Source organism: Bison bison, unplaced genomic scaffold (assembly GCF_000754665.1).
Source record: "Bison bison bison isolate TAMUID 2011002044 unplaced genomic scaffold, Bison_UMD1.0 scf7180017864189, whole genome shotgun sequence".
NCBI classification, from domain to species: domain Eukaryota; kingdom Metazoa; phylum Chordata; class Mammalia; order Artiodactyla; family Bovidae; genus Bison; species Bison bison.
This window is the reverse complement of record NW_011494761.1, coordinates 457,709-476,076: the sequence shown is the minus strand read 5'-3', so window position 1 is coordinate 476,076 and position 18,368 is coordinate 457,709. Positions and strand designations below refer to the sequence as shown.

General features: G+C 40.4%; 1 protein-coding gene across 21 annotated transcripts in view; it reads right to left on the bottom strand.

Moving 5' to 3' along the window:
• The window catches only part of TMEM232 (transmembrane protein 232), a 287,557-nt gene that overhangs the window by 144,339 nt on the left and 124,850 nt on the right, over positions 1-18,368 (bottom strand). For all 21 annotated transcript variants that reach the window (XM_010843785.1, XM_010843766.1, XM_010843776.1 and 18 more), the window contains one exon: positions 5,741-5,919. In XM_010843785.1, the coding sequence (XP_010842087.1) occupies positions 5,741-5,919 (179 nt within the window). The remainder of the gene's footprint in view (positions 1-5,740; positions 5,920-18,368) is intronic.

Genomic DNA, 18,368 nt, shown 5'->3' with positions numbered 1-18,368 from the left:
CATCCAGCTGAAGACTAGCAGGGGGATACTCTTTCTGCCCCCTTCTGATGCCTATGTCAGAAGCTTTCTGTATCTCCTTTATACTTTAATAAAACTTTATTACACAAAACCTCTGAGTGATCAAGCCTTGTCTCTGGCCCTGGATTGAATTCTTCTCCTCTGGAGGCCAAGAATCCCAGTGTCTTTTCATTCAGCAACAACCTTTCAATGGCAAGAGTGAACATCGACATTTTAGCAATCAGTGAACTAAAATGGACTAGAAAGGATGACTTTAACTCAGATGATCACTGTATCTACTACTGCAGGTAAGAATCCCTTAGAAGAAATAGATAGCCATCATAGTCAACAAGAGTCTGAAATGCAGTACTTGGATGCAATCTCAAAAATGACAGAAGGATCTCTGTTTGTTTGCAAGGCAAGCCATTCAATATCACAGTAATCCAAGTCTTTGCCCCAACCAGTAACGCTGAAGAAGCTGAAGTTAAACAGTTTTATGATGACCTACAAGATCTTCTAGAATTAACACCAAAAAAGATGTCCTTTTCATTATAGGTGACTGGAATGCAAAAGTAGGAAATCAAGAGATACCTAGAGTAACAGGCAAGTTTAGCCTTGGAGTACAGAATGAAGCAGAGCAAAGGCTAGTAAAGTTTTGCCAAGAGAACACACTGGTCATAGCAAACACCCTCTTCCAACAACACAAGAGAAGACTCTAAACATGGACATCCCCAAATGGTCAACAGCAAAATCAGACTGATTATATTCTTTTCAGCCGAAGATGGAAAAGCTCTATACAGTCAGCAAATCAAGACTGGGAGCCGACTGTGGCTCAGATCATGAACTCCTTAGTGCCAAATTCAGACTTAAATTGAAGAAAGTACAGAAAACCACTAGACCTCTCAGGTATGACCTAAATCAAATCTCTTTTGATATACAGTGGAAGTGACAAGTATATTCAAGTGATTAGATCTGATAGAGTGTCTGATGAACTATGGACAGAGGTTCATAACTTTGTACTACAGGTGCCTATCAAAACCATCCCCAAGAAAAGCAATACTATAACAATTTATACATCATATGAGGCTTTTTTGAGGATTAAATAATGAATGCATGTAAAGTGTTTAGCACATGGTACACAGGAAATGCCCAACAAATCTTAGTTATTACTACTAGTGCCTTTTAAGAAATAATTATGAAAGGAGACTTCCCTGGGGGTCCAATGATCAAGAATCTGTCTTGCAATGCAGGGGAAGCAGGTTCCATCTCTGGTCAGGGAACTAAGATTCCACACACTGTGGAAAAACCAAGCCTCCATGTTCTGAGCCCACAAGTTCTGGAGCCCATGCAAAACAACTAAAGAGTCTGTATGCTGCAACAGCTGAACCTGCGTGCCACAACCAGAGAGTCCGTGTGCTGCAATGAAACAGCCACTTAACGCAATTAGATCCCACACACCACAGCTAAGACCCAGTGCAGCCAAACAAAATAATTAAATACTAAAAAATAAGTATGAAAGAAATAACATTTTCACTGAACATTGTAGAAGACTCAAATCTCATTTATTTAGTGCTCAATTAGAAAACTCCTACTACATTAGGGAAAAAAAAAAAAAACTCCAAAACTTAAAGGCTTAACACAAACATTTGCTTAGTTCCCCGGTGCCAAGGCCAACAAGTAGAGCTGGGCATGGCAGAATGTGTCTTCTGCTCTCATGTGTGTGTCTGTGATCCGTTGTTAGGTCAGGTTGTTGTTCAGTCGCTCAGTCGTGTCGGACTCTTTGCAACCCCATGGATGGCAGCACGTCAGGTTTCCTCTCGTTTGCTGTCTCCGGAGTTTGCTCAAATTCATGTCCATGGAGTCAGTGACGCCATTCAACCATCTTGTCCTTGTCGTCCCCTTCTCTGTCTGCCTTCAATCTTTCCCAGCAACAGGGTCTTTTCCAGTGAGTTGGCTGTTCACATCAGGTGGCCCAAAGGACTGGAGCTTCAGCTTCAGCATCAGTCCTTCCAATGAATATTCAGGACTGATTTCCTTTAGGATTCAGTTGTTTGATCTCCTTGCAGTCCAAGGGACTCTCAAGAATCTTCTCCAACACCATAGTTTGAAAGCATCAATACCTTGGTGCTCACTCTTCTTTATGGCCCAACTCTCACATCCATACATGACTACTGGAAAAATCAGCTGGCCAGGGACCAGCTAGTTTTGAGATGGGGACATTGAAAAACTAGGATGGCTTGTCTCTCTGCCATGTTGTCTCACATCTACCTGGTTAACTCTGACTTATTTACATATCAGTTACAGGGTCCCAGAAAACAAGAAAGGGCAAGCACCAATATATAAGCATTTTTCAAATCTCTACTTATGTAACATTCAGTTCAGTTCAGTTCAGTCGCTCAGTCGTGTCCGACTCTTTGCGACCCCATGAATCGCAGCACACCAGGCCTCCCTGTCCATCACCAACTCCCGGAGTTCATTCAGACTCATGTCCATCGAGTCAGTGATGCCATCCAGCCATCTCATCCTCTGTCGTCCCCTTCTCCTCCTGCCCCCAATCCCTCCCAGCATCAGAGTCTTTTCCAATGAGTCTTGTTTAAATTAGGTCACCTGGTCAAGCCAAGAATTTGAGTGTGGAAAGAAGGATATGATATAGCGACCCTTGAATAAACTGGGGACAATTACTCTAACAGTGTTCCACAAGTTCCAAAGCAAAATTACCAAACCATTAAAATCCAGTAAGAACAACCTATTTTCTCCTCAAACGGTTTTCTTAAGATCTCCAGTTTTATAAAATCATCCTTTAGTCCCTAAGACCTTACCTTGGTAACCCAAACATGCCTTTCAAATTTAATGCCTAATATTGCCCAGTCCAAACTTTCTTCCTCAACTAGAGAAAGTAAGCCAATGACTTTCTCTTAAAAGGTCCTAATTTATTTTTGGCTCATACCATTTCCTTATCTTAAAGATGTCCTTTGACCCTCTCCCTTTCGATCATTTCATGTAACTCATCATTTACGTTTCCAGCTCATATACTACTTAAACAATAATTTGTTCCTCATTAATATAAGAAAAAAGAGACCAAACATTTATGTGAGCTTCCGTTTATGCCATGAACTTTTACGGAGCCAGTCACGTATAGAATATTCCTTTTGTACTACTCCTTATCTTCTAAAGAATAGGTATTCTGGATGAAACATAAAATTTACTGTGTAAAGGTTATTTATTGGACATCCTTGCTTCTTCCATAGAATTTAGTATGATAAAATTAATTTAGTAAGTACTCATATTTGCTTCATATTTTTTACTGTTCTTAGTGAGAACTTTTATATAATTTCTCACTTTACATACTCATATATCTCAATATTAAATAAGAGAATCAAACTAAATTAAGTGATATTTAACCAACTAGATATTTTCTAATTTATCATTTATATCATTACTTATATTGTTTAATAATTCAAATCTGTCTAGCTGTCTCTAGTTAACCTATATATGAAACAGGTCTATAGTAAATTATTCCTTTTGTTAGACTACCTAATACAAATTAAGCTTGTTTTATATTAAATATGTATTACACATAAATTGATATAACTGCTTTTACAAATCTTTAATTTAGATTTTTCTGTAGGGAAAGCGTGCCTTCCTCACATACTGACTATTTAAAATGAATGAAAGCATCCCTTGGAAGTCTCACTAAGCACCGAAAACTAATTAGCACATCTAGCGGTTAAGCTTTTGTTTATTCCTTTATTCTCAGAACTGACTGCTTGAGTAATAAGGTCTTCACTTGGATCTAGCATCTAAAAAATATTTGCCATGTCTGATTAAGTGACTTACGAATTTCAAATGTAATTATCTATAGAAATTTAGTAAAATTTTGAAGAAAGAAGCTATCTTACACCAAGTGATTGGCCTTGAAAACAGGCTTATAAATAGAATTCTAATTCTAGAAATGACAAATTTGAGTTAGCTCATTCATGTAGTTACAATATAATCCACTGGAGATATGAAATGGCGTATGAAAATAGGTACAAAACCAGATAAGAACATAAGTAACTGAAAGAATCATGGAAGCAGGAGAAAAAGAAAATAATAAGACCGAATAAGATGCATTGATCATCCTCTATTTCTCTTAGAAAATGGCTAAAAATTTGACTATTTTTTTAAGCTTCAGTAAGTATCTTATACAAAATAAAATCAATAATAAGGTTCAGAAAGCACATGGAGGATTTATTTCCTATAACCCAGTAAAGAGAATACTGGGTGATACAGTGGTCATCACTGTCATAGGTACGATGATTTTCTCTGTTTCTCTTCTCTTTTTTCTGTGTTCCTCACTCCAAAACCAAGGAAAAGCTAAAGCAAACTGCATAAAAGCAAGTCCATGAAATCCAAAACAATGTAGCTTAAAAGGGCAGCAATTTGATTGGCTTTTTCCTCGGAAAAAAAAAGAATATTAGAAATCTGGAGAAAAGAATGGACTACATGTTTTCATATTGTCCTCCATAAAGATCATTACTCCAAATCAGATGTATAATTCAAAAACAAAGAGTTTAAGGTTTTGTTTTCCACTAAGGATCTGGCACCCCACTCCAGTACTCTTGCCTGGAAAATCCCATGGACTGAAGAGCCTGGTAGGCTGTAGTCCATGGGGTTGCGAAGAGTCGTACACGACTGAGCAACTTCACTTTCACTTTTCACTTTCATGCGTTGGAGAGGGAAATGGCAACCCACTCCAGTGTTCTTGCCTGGAGAATCCCAGGGACAGGGGAGCCTGGCAGGCTGCCATCTATGGGGTCGCACAGAGTCAGACATGACTGAAGTGACTTAGCAGCAGCAGCAAGGATCTGAAGTGTAGTAATTCTGTATTGCGATAATGGCCTACTCATACACTTGGACAATCAATTAAGCAGAGTGAATCATTATTTGCTCTTCTTGTTAACATCAACACACCCTTAATTATTAGAAAACAGGATATGAACAGTGTTAGGAATAATCATATCTGTGAAAGCTAGAAAGAACCAGAACTTTCAGGGACAGAAAAACAGTATACTTTAGGATAACAAATTAACCTGCTTCAAAATAAGACATGAAGAGGGGGGGAAAAATTTGATGGAGTTTTGAAATATCATAGGTATCACATGCATTAAAAAAATCACTGGAAAATCATATTCGTATTTTATGAAGAATGGATAGCTAGTTTCAAAATGATTTTACATATATATTCAAATAGAATGGAAAAACCAATAATTTGTAAAACATATTTTTAACTTTAAAGAAAAAGACATTAGATGTAGTGAGTCCAAATTTGTGACTTATATTGTCTGATGCTGGAAAGGTAAACTTATAAATTAAGATAACTAAATAATTTATTATCCAAATTGAGACACTTTTAAGAATGAATTAATCCACTACTAATAAGAAAGCTGGAAAATTAGGCATAGACCCAGGCTAACCTCGACAAATTAGAATGTACAGGCAGCCTAGTTAGAGTTGTGTCTTGAAGTCACAAGCCCAAAGCAGAACAATTACTCTTTCCCAAAATTAACTCCTTTCTTGAAGCTGCTTAATCAGAAGACTGCCAACTCTCTTCTTTAACTAAAATTAGGTCAGTATTAAATTTTGTAAATTGTGTTCTCAATTGTGAATCACTGATACACACTGATTATGGATATTCAGAGATAAAGGACAAATGCTTCCTGGTGATAAAATTTCCTATTGATTACCCAGCGTATTATCTTACTTGAGCAATATTTACTGCATTACAGATTCGCCCATCTTTCTCACGATCCTTTGTTTTCTGTAACATTTGCCATATTTTGTTCCTAAGTCCATCCTGCTCTTTATCTCCCCGAAGTTCCCATGACATTTTCACCAGGTTGTACAGTAGGCCATAGCGTCCAGCCCATTTCACTTGGTCACCTGTTTAAAAAGAAACATTTTGGGGGGAAGATATTTTATTCATCTTACTAATGCATGTTATTGTGAAAAAAGAAGACACTTAACTTTATTAATATTTTAAAGTTTTAAATTCTGAGCTTTGGAATTTTTTTTTTACCCATGATTACTTTTACTCCTTTAATTTTTTTTATTTTTTTTTACTCCTTTCATTTTAAAACATCTCACAGATGATTTAAAAACTTCTAACCATATTAAAAGTTACTTACACCTAACTAATATTATACCTCATAAATTAAAAAGTTAAAAGATAAACTCTTAACTATGTACTGTAAACACACTTTTGGAATTCAAATAAAGAGGAATTAGTTTAAGGCAATATAAACACAGACCACCATGGTGAATTTTTTAATAAATCAGTGAAATAGGAGAAAAATCCTGCCTGTTATAAAAATGATCAAACTCCTTGAAATATGGCATCTGAATCAAGAAAAAAGCTTTAAAAGTAATGTGAAAAGCACACAAAAACTACTGATGTAATTATAAGCTGGAGATTTTTCTAAGTAATAGATACATAAATCAAATGAAATAGGGGAAGGGAGTAATTAATTCAGAAGAGGTTTTTTAAAAGTCTAATACACTTCTCCTTCTAAAAATTATATACCAATTAGCAATTTAAATAAGTTACCAAGTTCTACTTTTAAAATATGCATTTCTCTTACAGAAAAGAGGACGAAGTTTCTCTTTATCTTAATTATATCTTACCTAGATGATATATTGCTATGAAATACTACTCAAGAAAAGAGAACCTAATTTAGATAGTGATGGGATAAATAAATTTAGAGAATAATGCATGTTTCAAATGGTATATGAGCTTAAGTTAGCCAAAGAGCACCATGAGGGTATTGACTATACGTGAAGCAAGAAAGAGGAGTAGGAGGAAGAAAAGGTTCAGAGAGAGAGATGGAAGGTATTCTGGTGAGAGCTAGTCTGACTCTGAAATCATCAATCTAAAGAGATAAACACACTGAAAAGTCATAATCTTCAACTTTTCCTAATTCAATCTGGATTTCATAACCAGGTTAATAAAAACTATTACTGTTATGATAAATAGAAAACCTGGGAGTAAGTATCCATATTCTAGTTACTCATTACAATCCTGCTATGAAGATTATATCATACTTAGAATAATAGAAGGGAACGTAACATATGAGCCTCAACTTGGATAAAAATCCCTGTAGCATCACACACAGGGTGTATATTGTCACCGTGGTGACTTAACTTATATGCAGAGTACATCATACGAAATACTGGCCTGGATGAATCACAAGCTGGAATCAAGACTGATGGGAGAAATATCAATAACCTCAGATATGTAGATGACACCACACTAATGGCAGAAAGTGAAAGGGAACTAAGGAGCCTCTTGATGAAAGTGAAAGAGGAGAGTGAAAAAGTTGGCTTAAAGCTCAACATTCAGAAAACTAAGATCATGGCATCTGGTCCCATCACCTCATTGCAAACAGGTAGGGAAACAATGGAAACAGTGAGAGACTTTATTTTGGGGGGCTCCAAAATCACTGCAGATGGTGACTGTAGCCATGAAATTAAAAGATGCTTGCTCTTTGGAAGAAAAATTATGGCCAACCTAGATAGAATATTAAAAAGCAGAGACATTACTTTGCCTGGAAAAGTCCGTCTAGTCAAGGCTATGGTTTTTCCAGTGGTCATGTATGGATGTGAGAGTTGGACTATAAAGAAAGCTGAGTGCCGAAGAATTGATGCTTTTGAACTGTGGTGTTGGAGAAGACTCTTGAGAGTCCCTTGGACTGCAAGGAGATCCAACCAGTCCATTCTGAAGGAGATCAGTCCTGGGTGTTCTTTGGAAGGACTGATGCTGAAGCTGAAACTCCAATACTTTGGCCACCTCATGCAAAGAGTTGACTCACTGGAAAAGACTCTGATCCTGGGAGGGATTGGGAGCAGGAGGAGAAGGGAACGACAGAGGATGAGATGGCTGGATGGCATCATATACTTGATGGACATGAGTTTTAGCAAGCTCTGGGGGTTGGTGATAGACAGGAAGGCCTGGCATGCTGCAATTCATGGGGTCACAAAGAGTCGAACACGACTGAGTGACTGAACTGAAACACAACATCTCATTGAACAGATACAGCATTAGTCTTTTGCTCAAATGTCTACCATTTAATCTGACCTCATTTATCTTTTGTTATTTTACCTTACCCATTTCTCAGATGAACTCTCTATGGTAGCTCCATTTAAGATCCTCTCTATCCTCCTCTCTTCTCACAGCTCCCTCTCCACTTGGGGTCAATTGACCTGTTACTAGGGGACCTAACTGGGCCTGGTTCCTGTGGGTCCCTGAACGAGTGGGAGCATCTCCAGGATCGTGTGGAATGGGCTGGAGCTGGTCATGGGACCATGGCTGGGTCCACAGGTCTCAGGCCTGTTATCGAGTACGAATGGATTGAGCTCCTCTATGTCTGTGTGTGTGCTCCTGCGAGGTCCCTGGGTGGGTTCCTGGGTGCACAGAACTGCTTCTGGAAGAGTGAGGCTAGAACCAGGTCTCAGAGATGCTTCAGGATTCACCGTCAGGCCTCAGTCAGCAGGCCCAGGACTCAGGGCACAGCAAGCATGGCTCCTCTCAAGTCCTCTGGTGGGTGGGGCTAGTGGCAAGACTGCAGACAAGCAGGGGAGGAGCTGAGTTCACAGGAAGACGGTGGAGCTTCTAGGTCCACAGTTAGACCACTTGACAGGCTGGCTACTGAAGTCCAGCCTGCCTTCTTGAAGAGGCTCTCTCGAGTCTTGGGTTGCATTTGTGTTTTACAGCCTATTACTTGGGTTCCCAGGTCCTCCCAAAGGTGCTTTTGTTTACGGATGTTTGCCAAGTTATTTTTTTCCGTGAGAGGATGAAGGCCAAGGAACTCCTGTTCCACCATCTTACAGACATGACTTCCCATATACAATTTCAACTATTGCAGTATACTGATTTTAATTGGCAAAATTCTTATGAGGGGAAAACTGTATTTTCAGAAGAATCTGCTGCTTAACTTAGCCTCTTGATTGCAACTTACACTTTCTCTTCTCAAATATCAATTTTAGATAGAAGCCTTCCTCCTCTCATTTCTAAACTCATTTCTTTTCTGTGTTCTCTTACCTTCTACAGCACCTTCCTTTCCTGTGAATGGAATAGAAGGTGAGATTGTAAAGAAAAGGACTTTTCTGAATTGAAGAGGCCACGCTTCATGGAGTAAGATTATTCCAGTCTTCACCTCTCTCATCAGCTCTCATCAGCAGTGTGAAGCTGTTGTTCTCCAGTCATTAAGTCATTTCTGACTCTTTGCAACCCCATGGACTGCAGCATGCCCAGGCTTCCCTGTCCTTCACTGTCTCCCCGTGTGTGCAAACTCATGTCCAGTGAGTTGATGGTGCCATCCAACCATCCAGTATTTTTCACTCTCCTCTTTCACTTTCATCAGGAGGCTCCTTAGTTCCTCTTCACTTTCTATCATAAGGGCAGTGTCATCAGTACATCTGAGGTTATTGATATTTCTCCTGGCAATCTTGACTCCAGCTTGTGCTTCCTCCAGCCCAGCGTTTCGCATGATATACTCTGCATATAAGTTAAATGAGCAGGGTGAAAATATTCAGCAGTGATGTACTCCTTTCCCAATTTGGAAACAGTCTGTTGTTCCAAGTCCAGTTCTAACTGTTGCTTCCTGACCTGCATATAGTTTTCTCAGGAGGCAGGTCAGGTGGTCTGGTATTCCCATCTCTTGAAGAATTTTCCACAGTTCGTTGTGATCCACACAGTCAAATGGTTTGGTGTAGTCAATAAAGCAGAAGTAGGTGTTTTTCTGGAACTCTCTTGCTCTTTTGATGGATGTTGGCAATTTGCTCTCTGGCTCCTCTGCCTTTTCTAAATCCAGCTTAAACATCTGGAAGCTCATGGTTCACATACTGTTGAAGCCTAGCATGGTGAATTTTGAGCATTACTTTGTTAGCGTGTGAGATGGGTATAAATGTGTGGTAGTTTGAACATTCTTTAATGTTGCCTTTCTTTGGGACTGGAATGAAAACTGACCTTTTCCAATTCTGTGGCCACTGCTAAGTTTTCCAAGTTTTCTGGCATATTGAGTGCAGCACTTTCACAGCATCATCTTTTAGGATTTGAAATAGCTCAGCTGGATTCCATTACCTCCACTAGCTTTATTCATAGTGATGCTTCCTAAGGCCCACTTGACTTCACATTCCAGGATGTCTGGCTCTAGGTCAGTGATCACACTGAGAGAGTCATTTCCTAGGCAGGTTAATAGGGAGTCTAGGGGTCCCCAAGGAGATAGGGGTCTGGAATTCTCAAGGAGGAAGAAAGGACAAACTTTTTTTCTTTCTCCACATTCCTTAGGATTATATAACAATAATGTATCCTGCCTAAGGACAGTCTTTGGATTCAACCTTCTGTTATCTTAAAATGTTAATTATGGGAGTAGACCTGGTCTTTACAAGGATGTATCTTGCCTGAGGACAGTGTTATCTTAAAATGTAAATTATGGGAGTAGGTCTGATGAGGTCTTTACAACCTCCAGATATTCTTTGGATTATATAACTTCATTGTTAACACTAGCAAGCAGGTACTCTTCCTGCCCCCTTCTGATGCCTATGTCAGAAGCTTTCTCTATCTCCTTTACACTTTAATAAAACTTTATTACACAAAAGCTCTGAGCGATCAAGCCTCGTCTCTGGCCCCAGATTGAATTCTTCTCCGGGGGCCAAGAATCCTGGTGTCTTCGCGTGATTCAACAACAACCTTTCAACACCATCGTGATTATCTGGGTCATGAAGATCTTTTTTGTATAGTTCTTCTGTGTATTCTTGCCACTTCTTCTCAATATCTTCTGCTTCTGTCCTTTATTTATTATACCAAGGAAATTCTCACACTGTTAAGAAATGTTATGTCTATTCAAGCAATAAACTGGGAAACCAATATGGGAGTTTAATGAGGTCATCTAGGGCTTTGCTGTCATGAGCAGTAGGAGACTGCAGAGTAAAGGGCAAAGCTAAGACATCGTGGAATAGGTCTCAGTAGACTTCTATGCTATGGAGGAGAAGGACATGTACATGTTCAGACTCAGGAAACAAACGACAACGAAACCGGTTGCAGAAATTAGATTATAAAGAAAAGCCAGTTTGGAGAGAAAGGAGATAAATTAATGTGGCATGATGATGGGTGAGGGGAATCCGATATTCAGGGTTCTGTAGCTTTGTGCAAAAACAGAGCTATAATTCAAGTAAAAGAACAGAATTGAAATTATGGATTTGTGAGTCATTAGCATAAAAATAAGGCCTGAACTCAATATAAGTAGAGAAACAATTATGAGCTTTTAATGAATAATTCTGGAAGTGTAAACCTCAGAAATAAAAAAAGCAGTTTTTTAGCAAGATGATAAAGTATGCTGTAGATTTTAACCCATTTATAAATTTATTTCTAAACTCCTAGATTCTTTACATTAAGTACTGTGATCAACAGAAACATATGCAGATTACCTTCCTTCACACACTTTAAATTATTGTTTTTTGAGAAACAATGTTTTAGAACCTTAAAATCTCTGAACTGAATATGATATGTCTCCACAGTGACAAACCATAAAATACATTCTGATAACTGTTCTCAAAACTCAGTTTTCAAATGCCAATGATGACTTTAAAAGTAAGCTGTTCACCTGTTGATTTAAGCAACAGTGAAGTGTTGCTTATAGATATTTGTAGGGAGAATCTGCGACATCCAACTGACTGACAGTTAATGAAGAAGAAAGTTCTTATCAAGACAGATAGGATGTGCTACAACTGTTTTGAAAAACAAAATGCACTCTCACATGGACGTTCAGACACTGGCTGAGAAGCATGCCTGCTCTGAAACTTCTCATCCAAGGACAAGACCGCAACACAGGGCATTTTTCTGTTCTGCTTTGAGTGGCCTGTGGCAGCTGTCAAAGATGCTGCCATAAACGCACTGAGAGAAAGTGCGTCTCTGTCTGCAGCTAAGCAGACAGTGTGCTAGGAAATCAAACTGAAGCAAAACAAAATTCTTAACAAACCTTGAAAAATTGAGAGATTATACCATTTGAAAACCAATATTTTATGAACCTTTCTTTGTAGCAATGCTTTATTTCAGTGTTTGGACTCTTTGGAAGCCTTTAACTGCAGTCTAGGTATTTATATGTCACATATTCAGTGAATGTGAAATATGAATATTTCTACTCATATGAATGATTATAAAAGAATACAGCCTTTGAAATTTTGACAAATATAACTTGGCATCACAGAATCAAATGTATCACTGTAGGGTAAATGGAATGCAAGATCTAGTTTAAAACATTATCTTTATAAAATTCCATGTAGCATGGAAGGAACTAGATCAATGCCAAGAAACAATGGAAGAACCAGTGAGTAAGCCAGCCACTTGTTTAATATGTATTTACTGAGTCAGTGCTATGTGTTAACACTGCTCTCTGTACCAAAGATAAAGACAGGGCTACTGCTCTAGGGACACTTAATTCTAGTGGAGAAAGACAGATACTAAGAAAATAAACAGAACAATATTATTGTAAAAATAATAGATGCTAATGAGACCAACAATGACTAGGAAAAGAGAACTACTGCTGTCAGAGGGAGAGAAAGACCTCCATGAGGACACAATATTCAAGCTAAAATGTGATGGAATAACGAAAGAAGAGCTATCCATCGAAGCAGCTGGCGGAAAGTGTTCCCAGCAGAAGAGATGGAAAGTGCAAAAGCTACAGACCTGGAGTAGCTTGAAAGTTTAGAGAAACAGAAGAAAGGCCAGAATGGAGGAGGACGAGATACCAGAGGTTCCATCAGACAAGATAGGTCGGGGAGGCACACCCTTAGCAGAGGCACACTCTCAATGATCATGGACAATTTGAAAGCCACAGAAAGGAGCTTGCATTTAATTCTTAGTATTAAAAAAAGCTAATAAAGAATTTAAGGGCAAAAAGGGAACTGACCCACTTTATGTTTTAAAAAATCTTTTTGGCTTCTTGGTGAAAAGAAGGAATGTAAGGAAGGCAGGAAGATTTTTACCTTTTTGCAGTTAATCTATGGGCTTCCCTCATGGCTCAGTAGTAAAGAATCTGCCTGCAATGCAAGAGACCAGGCTTCAGTCCCTGGGTAGGGATGATCCTCTGGAGAAGGAAATAGCAACCCACTCCGGTATTATTGCCTGGCAAACCCCATGGAGAGACGAGCCTGGCACGCTATAGTCCATGGGGTCACAAGGGAGTTGGACATGACTCAGAGACTAACCACACAGCTAGCCTATGAGCAAAGTGACAAGTCCACAGACTTGGGCTTCGTAAAGTGCTCAGTGACCTCTCCCCGTGGCTTCTGGGAGGCCACCTCTGATACCTTGGAATGTCCTGTCAGATAAGAATGTTTCAACTTGGCCTTTGGAAGGGCCAGAGCCTGGGGATGGCCACATGTATGTAACTAAATTTCAATAAAAACTGTGGATACCAAAGCTTGGTGGCCTTCCACAGGTGACAATACTCTGTGCGAATTGCCATGCACATTTCTAGGAGGAGGAAATGCCATCCATACAGCTCCCCTGGGAAAGGGCCATGGCCAGCTCTGTGCCTGGAACTCTCCTGAGCTCTGCCCTGTGCATCACTTCCCTAGCTGATTTTAATCCTTTCACTATTTTAAATCATAACATGAGTAAAATGGATGTGCTGAGTTCTGTGAGTTCTTCCACAAATCTTGAAACCTGAGGGTTGTCTTGGGGACCTCCAAACTCGCAGGTAGTTTCAGAAGTGAGGGTAGTCTTGGCAACTCCTATACTTCAAAGGAGTTAAAAATAGAGATAGAGATGAGGAGAAAATTTGAGATATATTTTGGACGTGTGGTAGAATAAATACAAATTCTAAGCCAACTCTTTCTTTCCAGGTGCTACACTGTAATGATAATGATGTGTTTATCACTTTAAACACACACACACACATTAAATATGCTTCTGTGTGTGATCATAAGTGATGACAGAGACGAGATGCTGGAGCAGAAGGACGTGAACTCGTCTCTTCTTACTAAAACACCAGAATGACAACTAAATGCTGAGCATCCATCAACAGCAACAACAAAAGCTGGAATAGCTGGAACCTACCAAAAGAGATATCCTATATCCAAAGACAAAGAAAGCATGAGATGGTTTCATTGAACAACTGCAATAAAACCAAATCCCATACATACCAGGTGGACAACCCACAAACTGGAAAATATTTATACCAGAAAAGTTCTCCCACAGAAGTTAAAGTTCTGAGCCCCTGGGGATCTGGCATGGGAGGAGAAGGAGCTTCTAGAAAATCTGGCTTTGAAGGCCAGCAGGGTTTAACCACAGGAATTCCACAGGATTGGAGGAAACAGAAACTCCGCACTTGGAGGGCACACAAAGGTCTCATAAGCATCTAGATGCAGGGAAAAAGCAGTGACCTCCTAATAGTCTGGGATAGACCTAGCAGCTAACAATGGAGGGTTTCCTGAGGCGGCAGGGGGCATCTGTGGCTCACTGTGAGGACGAGGACACTGGTAGCAGTAGTCCTGGGGAGTACACACGGTACTCAGTCCTCCTAGAGGCCACATTTTCTCATCAAGACCTGGCCCCACCCAATAGCTGTAGGCTCCAGTGCTGGGATACCTCCAGCCAAACAGCTGACAGGACAGGAGTACAGCCCTACTCATCAGCAGACAGGCTGGGCAAAGTCTTCCCAAGCACACAGCTGCCCAGTAAACACAACGTTTGACATGGGCCTGCCCATCAGAGGGACAAGGACCAACTCCACTCACCAGCGGGCAGGAACCAGTCCCTCTTAGTGGGCACAAGCCTCTGAGACAGCTTCATCCACCAGGGAGTAGACAGCAAAAGCAAGAAAAACCACAATCCTACAGTCTGCAGAATGGAAATCACAACCAAAGAAAATCAGACAAAAAGAGACAACAAAAAATATGTCCCAGATGAAGGAATGAGTAATGCCAGTAGAACAACTAAGTGAGGTACACAATCTACCTGAAAAAGAATTCAGAGTAGTGATAGTGAAGATGATCCAGGATCTTGGGGAAAAAAACAGTGGCAAGGATCAAAAACATGCAAGAAATGTATAATAAAGATCTAGAGGAGCTAAAGAGCAAACAAACAGAGACGAACAATACAATAACTGAAGTGAAAAATACACTAGAAGGAATCAATAGCAGAATAATTGAGACAGAAAAGTGGATATGTGAGCTGAAGACAGAATGGTGGAAACCACTGTTGCAGAACAGAAGGAAAAAAAGTGAAAGATATGAGGATAGCCTAAGAGACCACTGGGACATTAAATGAACCAACATTTGCATAATAAGGGTCCCAGAAGGCCCACTAAGCATGGGCGGCTGTGACCCGCACACTAAGCGTGGCCAAGAGGAGCTACCCCACGTCTGAGGTCAGGGGCAGAAGCCGGGAGGACCCCATGCCTGAAGGGCGGTGGCCAAGAGGAGTTACCCCATGTCCGAGGTCAGGGGCAGCGGCCGAGAGTGCCAGGCTGCGATGGCGCAGAAATGGCCAAGAGGAGCTACCCAAGTCTGAGATCAGGGGCGGCGGCCAGGAGGAGCTACCCCATGCCCCCACGCCCAAGACCAGGGGCGGCGGCCGGCAGGAGCTACCCCACGTCCAGGGAGCAATGGCTGCATGGGCACAGGAAGGCCTAGAGGAGCTATCCCATGTTGAAGGTCAGGAAGGGCGGTGGTGAGGAGATACCCCTCGTCCAAGGTAAGGAGCAGCAGCTGTGCTTTGCTGGAGCAGCCGTGAAAAGAAACCTCATGCCCAAGGTAAGAGAAACCCAAATAAGACGGTAGCTGTTGCAAGAAGGCATCAGAGGGCAGACACACTGAAACCATACTCACAGAAAACTAGTCCATCTAATTACACTAGGACCACAGCCTTGTCTAACAATGAAACTAAGCCATGCCCGTGGGGCAACCCAAGACGGGTGGGTCATGGTGGAGAGATCTGACAGAATGTGGTCCACTGGAGAAGGGAATGGCAAACCACTTCAGTATTCTTGCCTTAAGAACCCCATGAACAGTATGAAAAGGCAAAATGATAGGATACTGAAAGAGGAAATCCCCGGGTCAGTAGGTGCCCAATATGCTACTGGAGATCAGTAGAGAAATAACTCCAGAAAGAATGAAGAGATGGAGCCAAAGCAAAAACAATACCCAGCTGTGGAAGTGACTGGTGATAGAAGCAAGGTCCGATGTTGTAAAGAGCAATATTGCATAGAAACCTGGAATGTCAGGTCCATGAATCAAGGCAAATTGGAAGTGGTCAAACAAGAGATGGCAAGAGTGAATGTCGACATTCTAGGAATCAGTGAACTAAAATGGACTGGAATGGGTGAATTTAACTCAGATGACCATTATATTACTACTGCGGGCAGGAATCCCTCAGAAGAAATGGAGTAGCCATCATGGAGTCCGAAATGCAGTGCTTGGATGCAATCTCAAAAACGACAGAATGATCTCTGTTCGTTTCCAAGGCAAACCATTCCATATCACAGTAATCCAAGTCTATGCTCCAACCAGTACTGCTGAAGAAGCTGAAGTTGACTGGTTCTATGAAGATCTATAAGATCTTTTACAATTAACATAAAAAAGATGTCATTTTTATTATAGGGGACTGGAATGCAAAAGTAGGAAGTCAAGAAACACCTGGACTAACAGGCAAATTTGGCCTTGGAATACGGAATGAAGCAGAGCAAAGACTAATAGAGTTTTGCCAAGAAAATGCACTGGTCATAGCAAACACCCTCTTCCAACAACACAAGAGAAGACTCTATACATGGACATCACCAGATGGTCAACACCGAAATCAGATTGATTATATTCTTTGCAGCCAAAGATAGAGAAGCTCTATACAGTCAACAAAAACAAGACCAGGAGCTGACTGTGGCCAGATCATGAACTCCTTATTACCAAATTCAGACTGAAATTGAAGAAAGTAGGGAAAACCACTAGACCATTCAGGTATGACCTAAATCAAATCCCTTATGATTATACAGTGGAAGTGAGAAATAGATTTAAGGTCCTAGATCTAATAGAGTTCCTGATGAACTGTGGACTGAGGTTCATGACACTGTAGAGGAGACAGGGATCAAGACCATCCCCATGGAAAAGAAATGCAAAAAAGCAAAATGGCTGTCTGGGGAGGCCTTACAAATAGCTGTGAAAAGAAGAGAAGTGAAAAGCAAAGGAGAAAAGGAAAGATATAAGCATCTGAATGCAGAGTTCCAAAGAATAGCAAGGAGACATAAGAAAGCCTTCCTCAGCAATCAATGCAAAGAAATAGAGGAAAACAACAGAATGGGAAAGACTAGAGATCTCTTCAAGAAAATTAGAGATACCAAGGGAACATTTCATACAATGATGGGCTCGATAAAGGACAGAAATGGTATGGATCTAACAGAAGCAGAAGATATTAAGAAGAGATGGCAAGAATACACAGAAGAACTGTACAAAAAAGATCTTCACGACCCAGGTAATCACGATGGTGTGATCACTGACCTAGAGCCAGACACCCTGGAATGTGAAGTCAAGTGGGCCTTAGAAAGGATCACTATGAACAAAGCTAGTGGAGGTGATGGAATTCCAATTGAGCTATTCCAAATCCTGAAAGATGATGCTGTGAAAGTGCTGCACTCAACCTGCCAGCAAATTTGGAAAACTCAGCAGCGGCCACAGGACTGGAAAAGGTCAGTTTTCATTCCAGTCCCAAAGAAAGGCAATGCCAAAGAATGCTCAAACTACCTCACAATTGCACTCATCTCAAATGCTAGTAAAGTAATGCTCAAAATTCTCCAAGCCAGGCTTCAGCAATATGTGAACCGTGAACTTCCTGATGTTCAAGCTGGTTTTAGAAAAGGCAGAGGAACCAGAGATCAAATTGCCAACATCCGCTGGATCATGGAAAAAGCAAGAGAGTTCCAGAAAAACATCTATTTCTGCTTTATTGACTATGCCAAAGCCTTTGACTATATGGATCACAATAAACTGTGGCGAATTCTTCAAGAGATGGGAATACCAGACCACCTGACCTGCCTCTTGAGAAACCTGTATGCAGGTCAGGAAGCCACAGCTAGAACCGGACATGGAACAACAGACTGGTTCCAAATAGGAAAAGGAGTATGTTAAGGCTGTATATTGTCACCCTGCTTATTTAGCTTATATGCAGAGTACATCATGAGAAACGCTGGGCTGGAAGAAACACAAGCTGGAATCAAGATTGCTGGGAGAAATATCAATAACCTCAGATATGCAGATGACACCACCCTTATGGCAGAAAGTGAAGAGGAACTATTAAGTCTCTTGACGAAAGTGAAAGAGGAGAGTAGAAAAAGTTGGACTTAAAA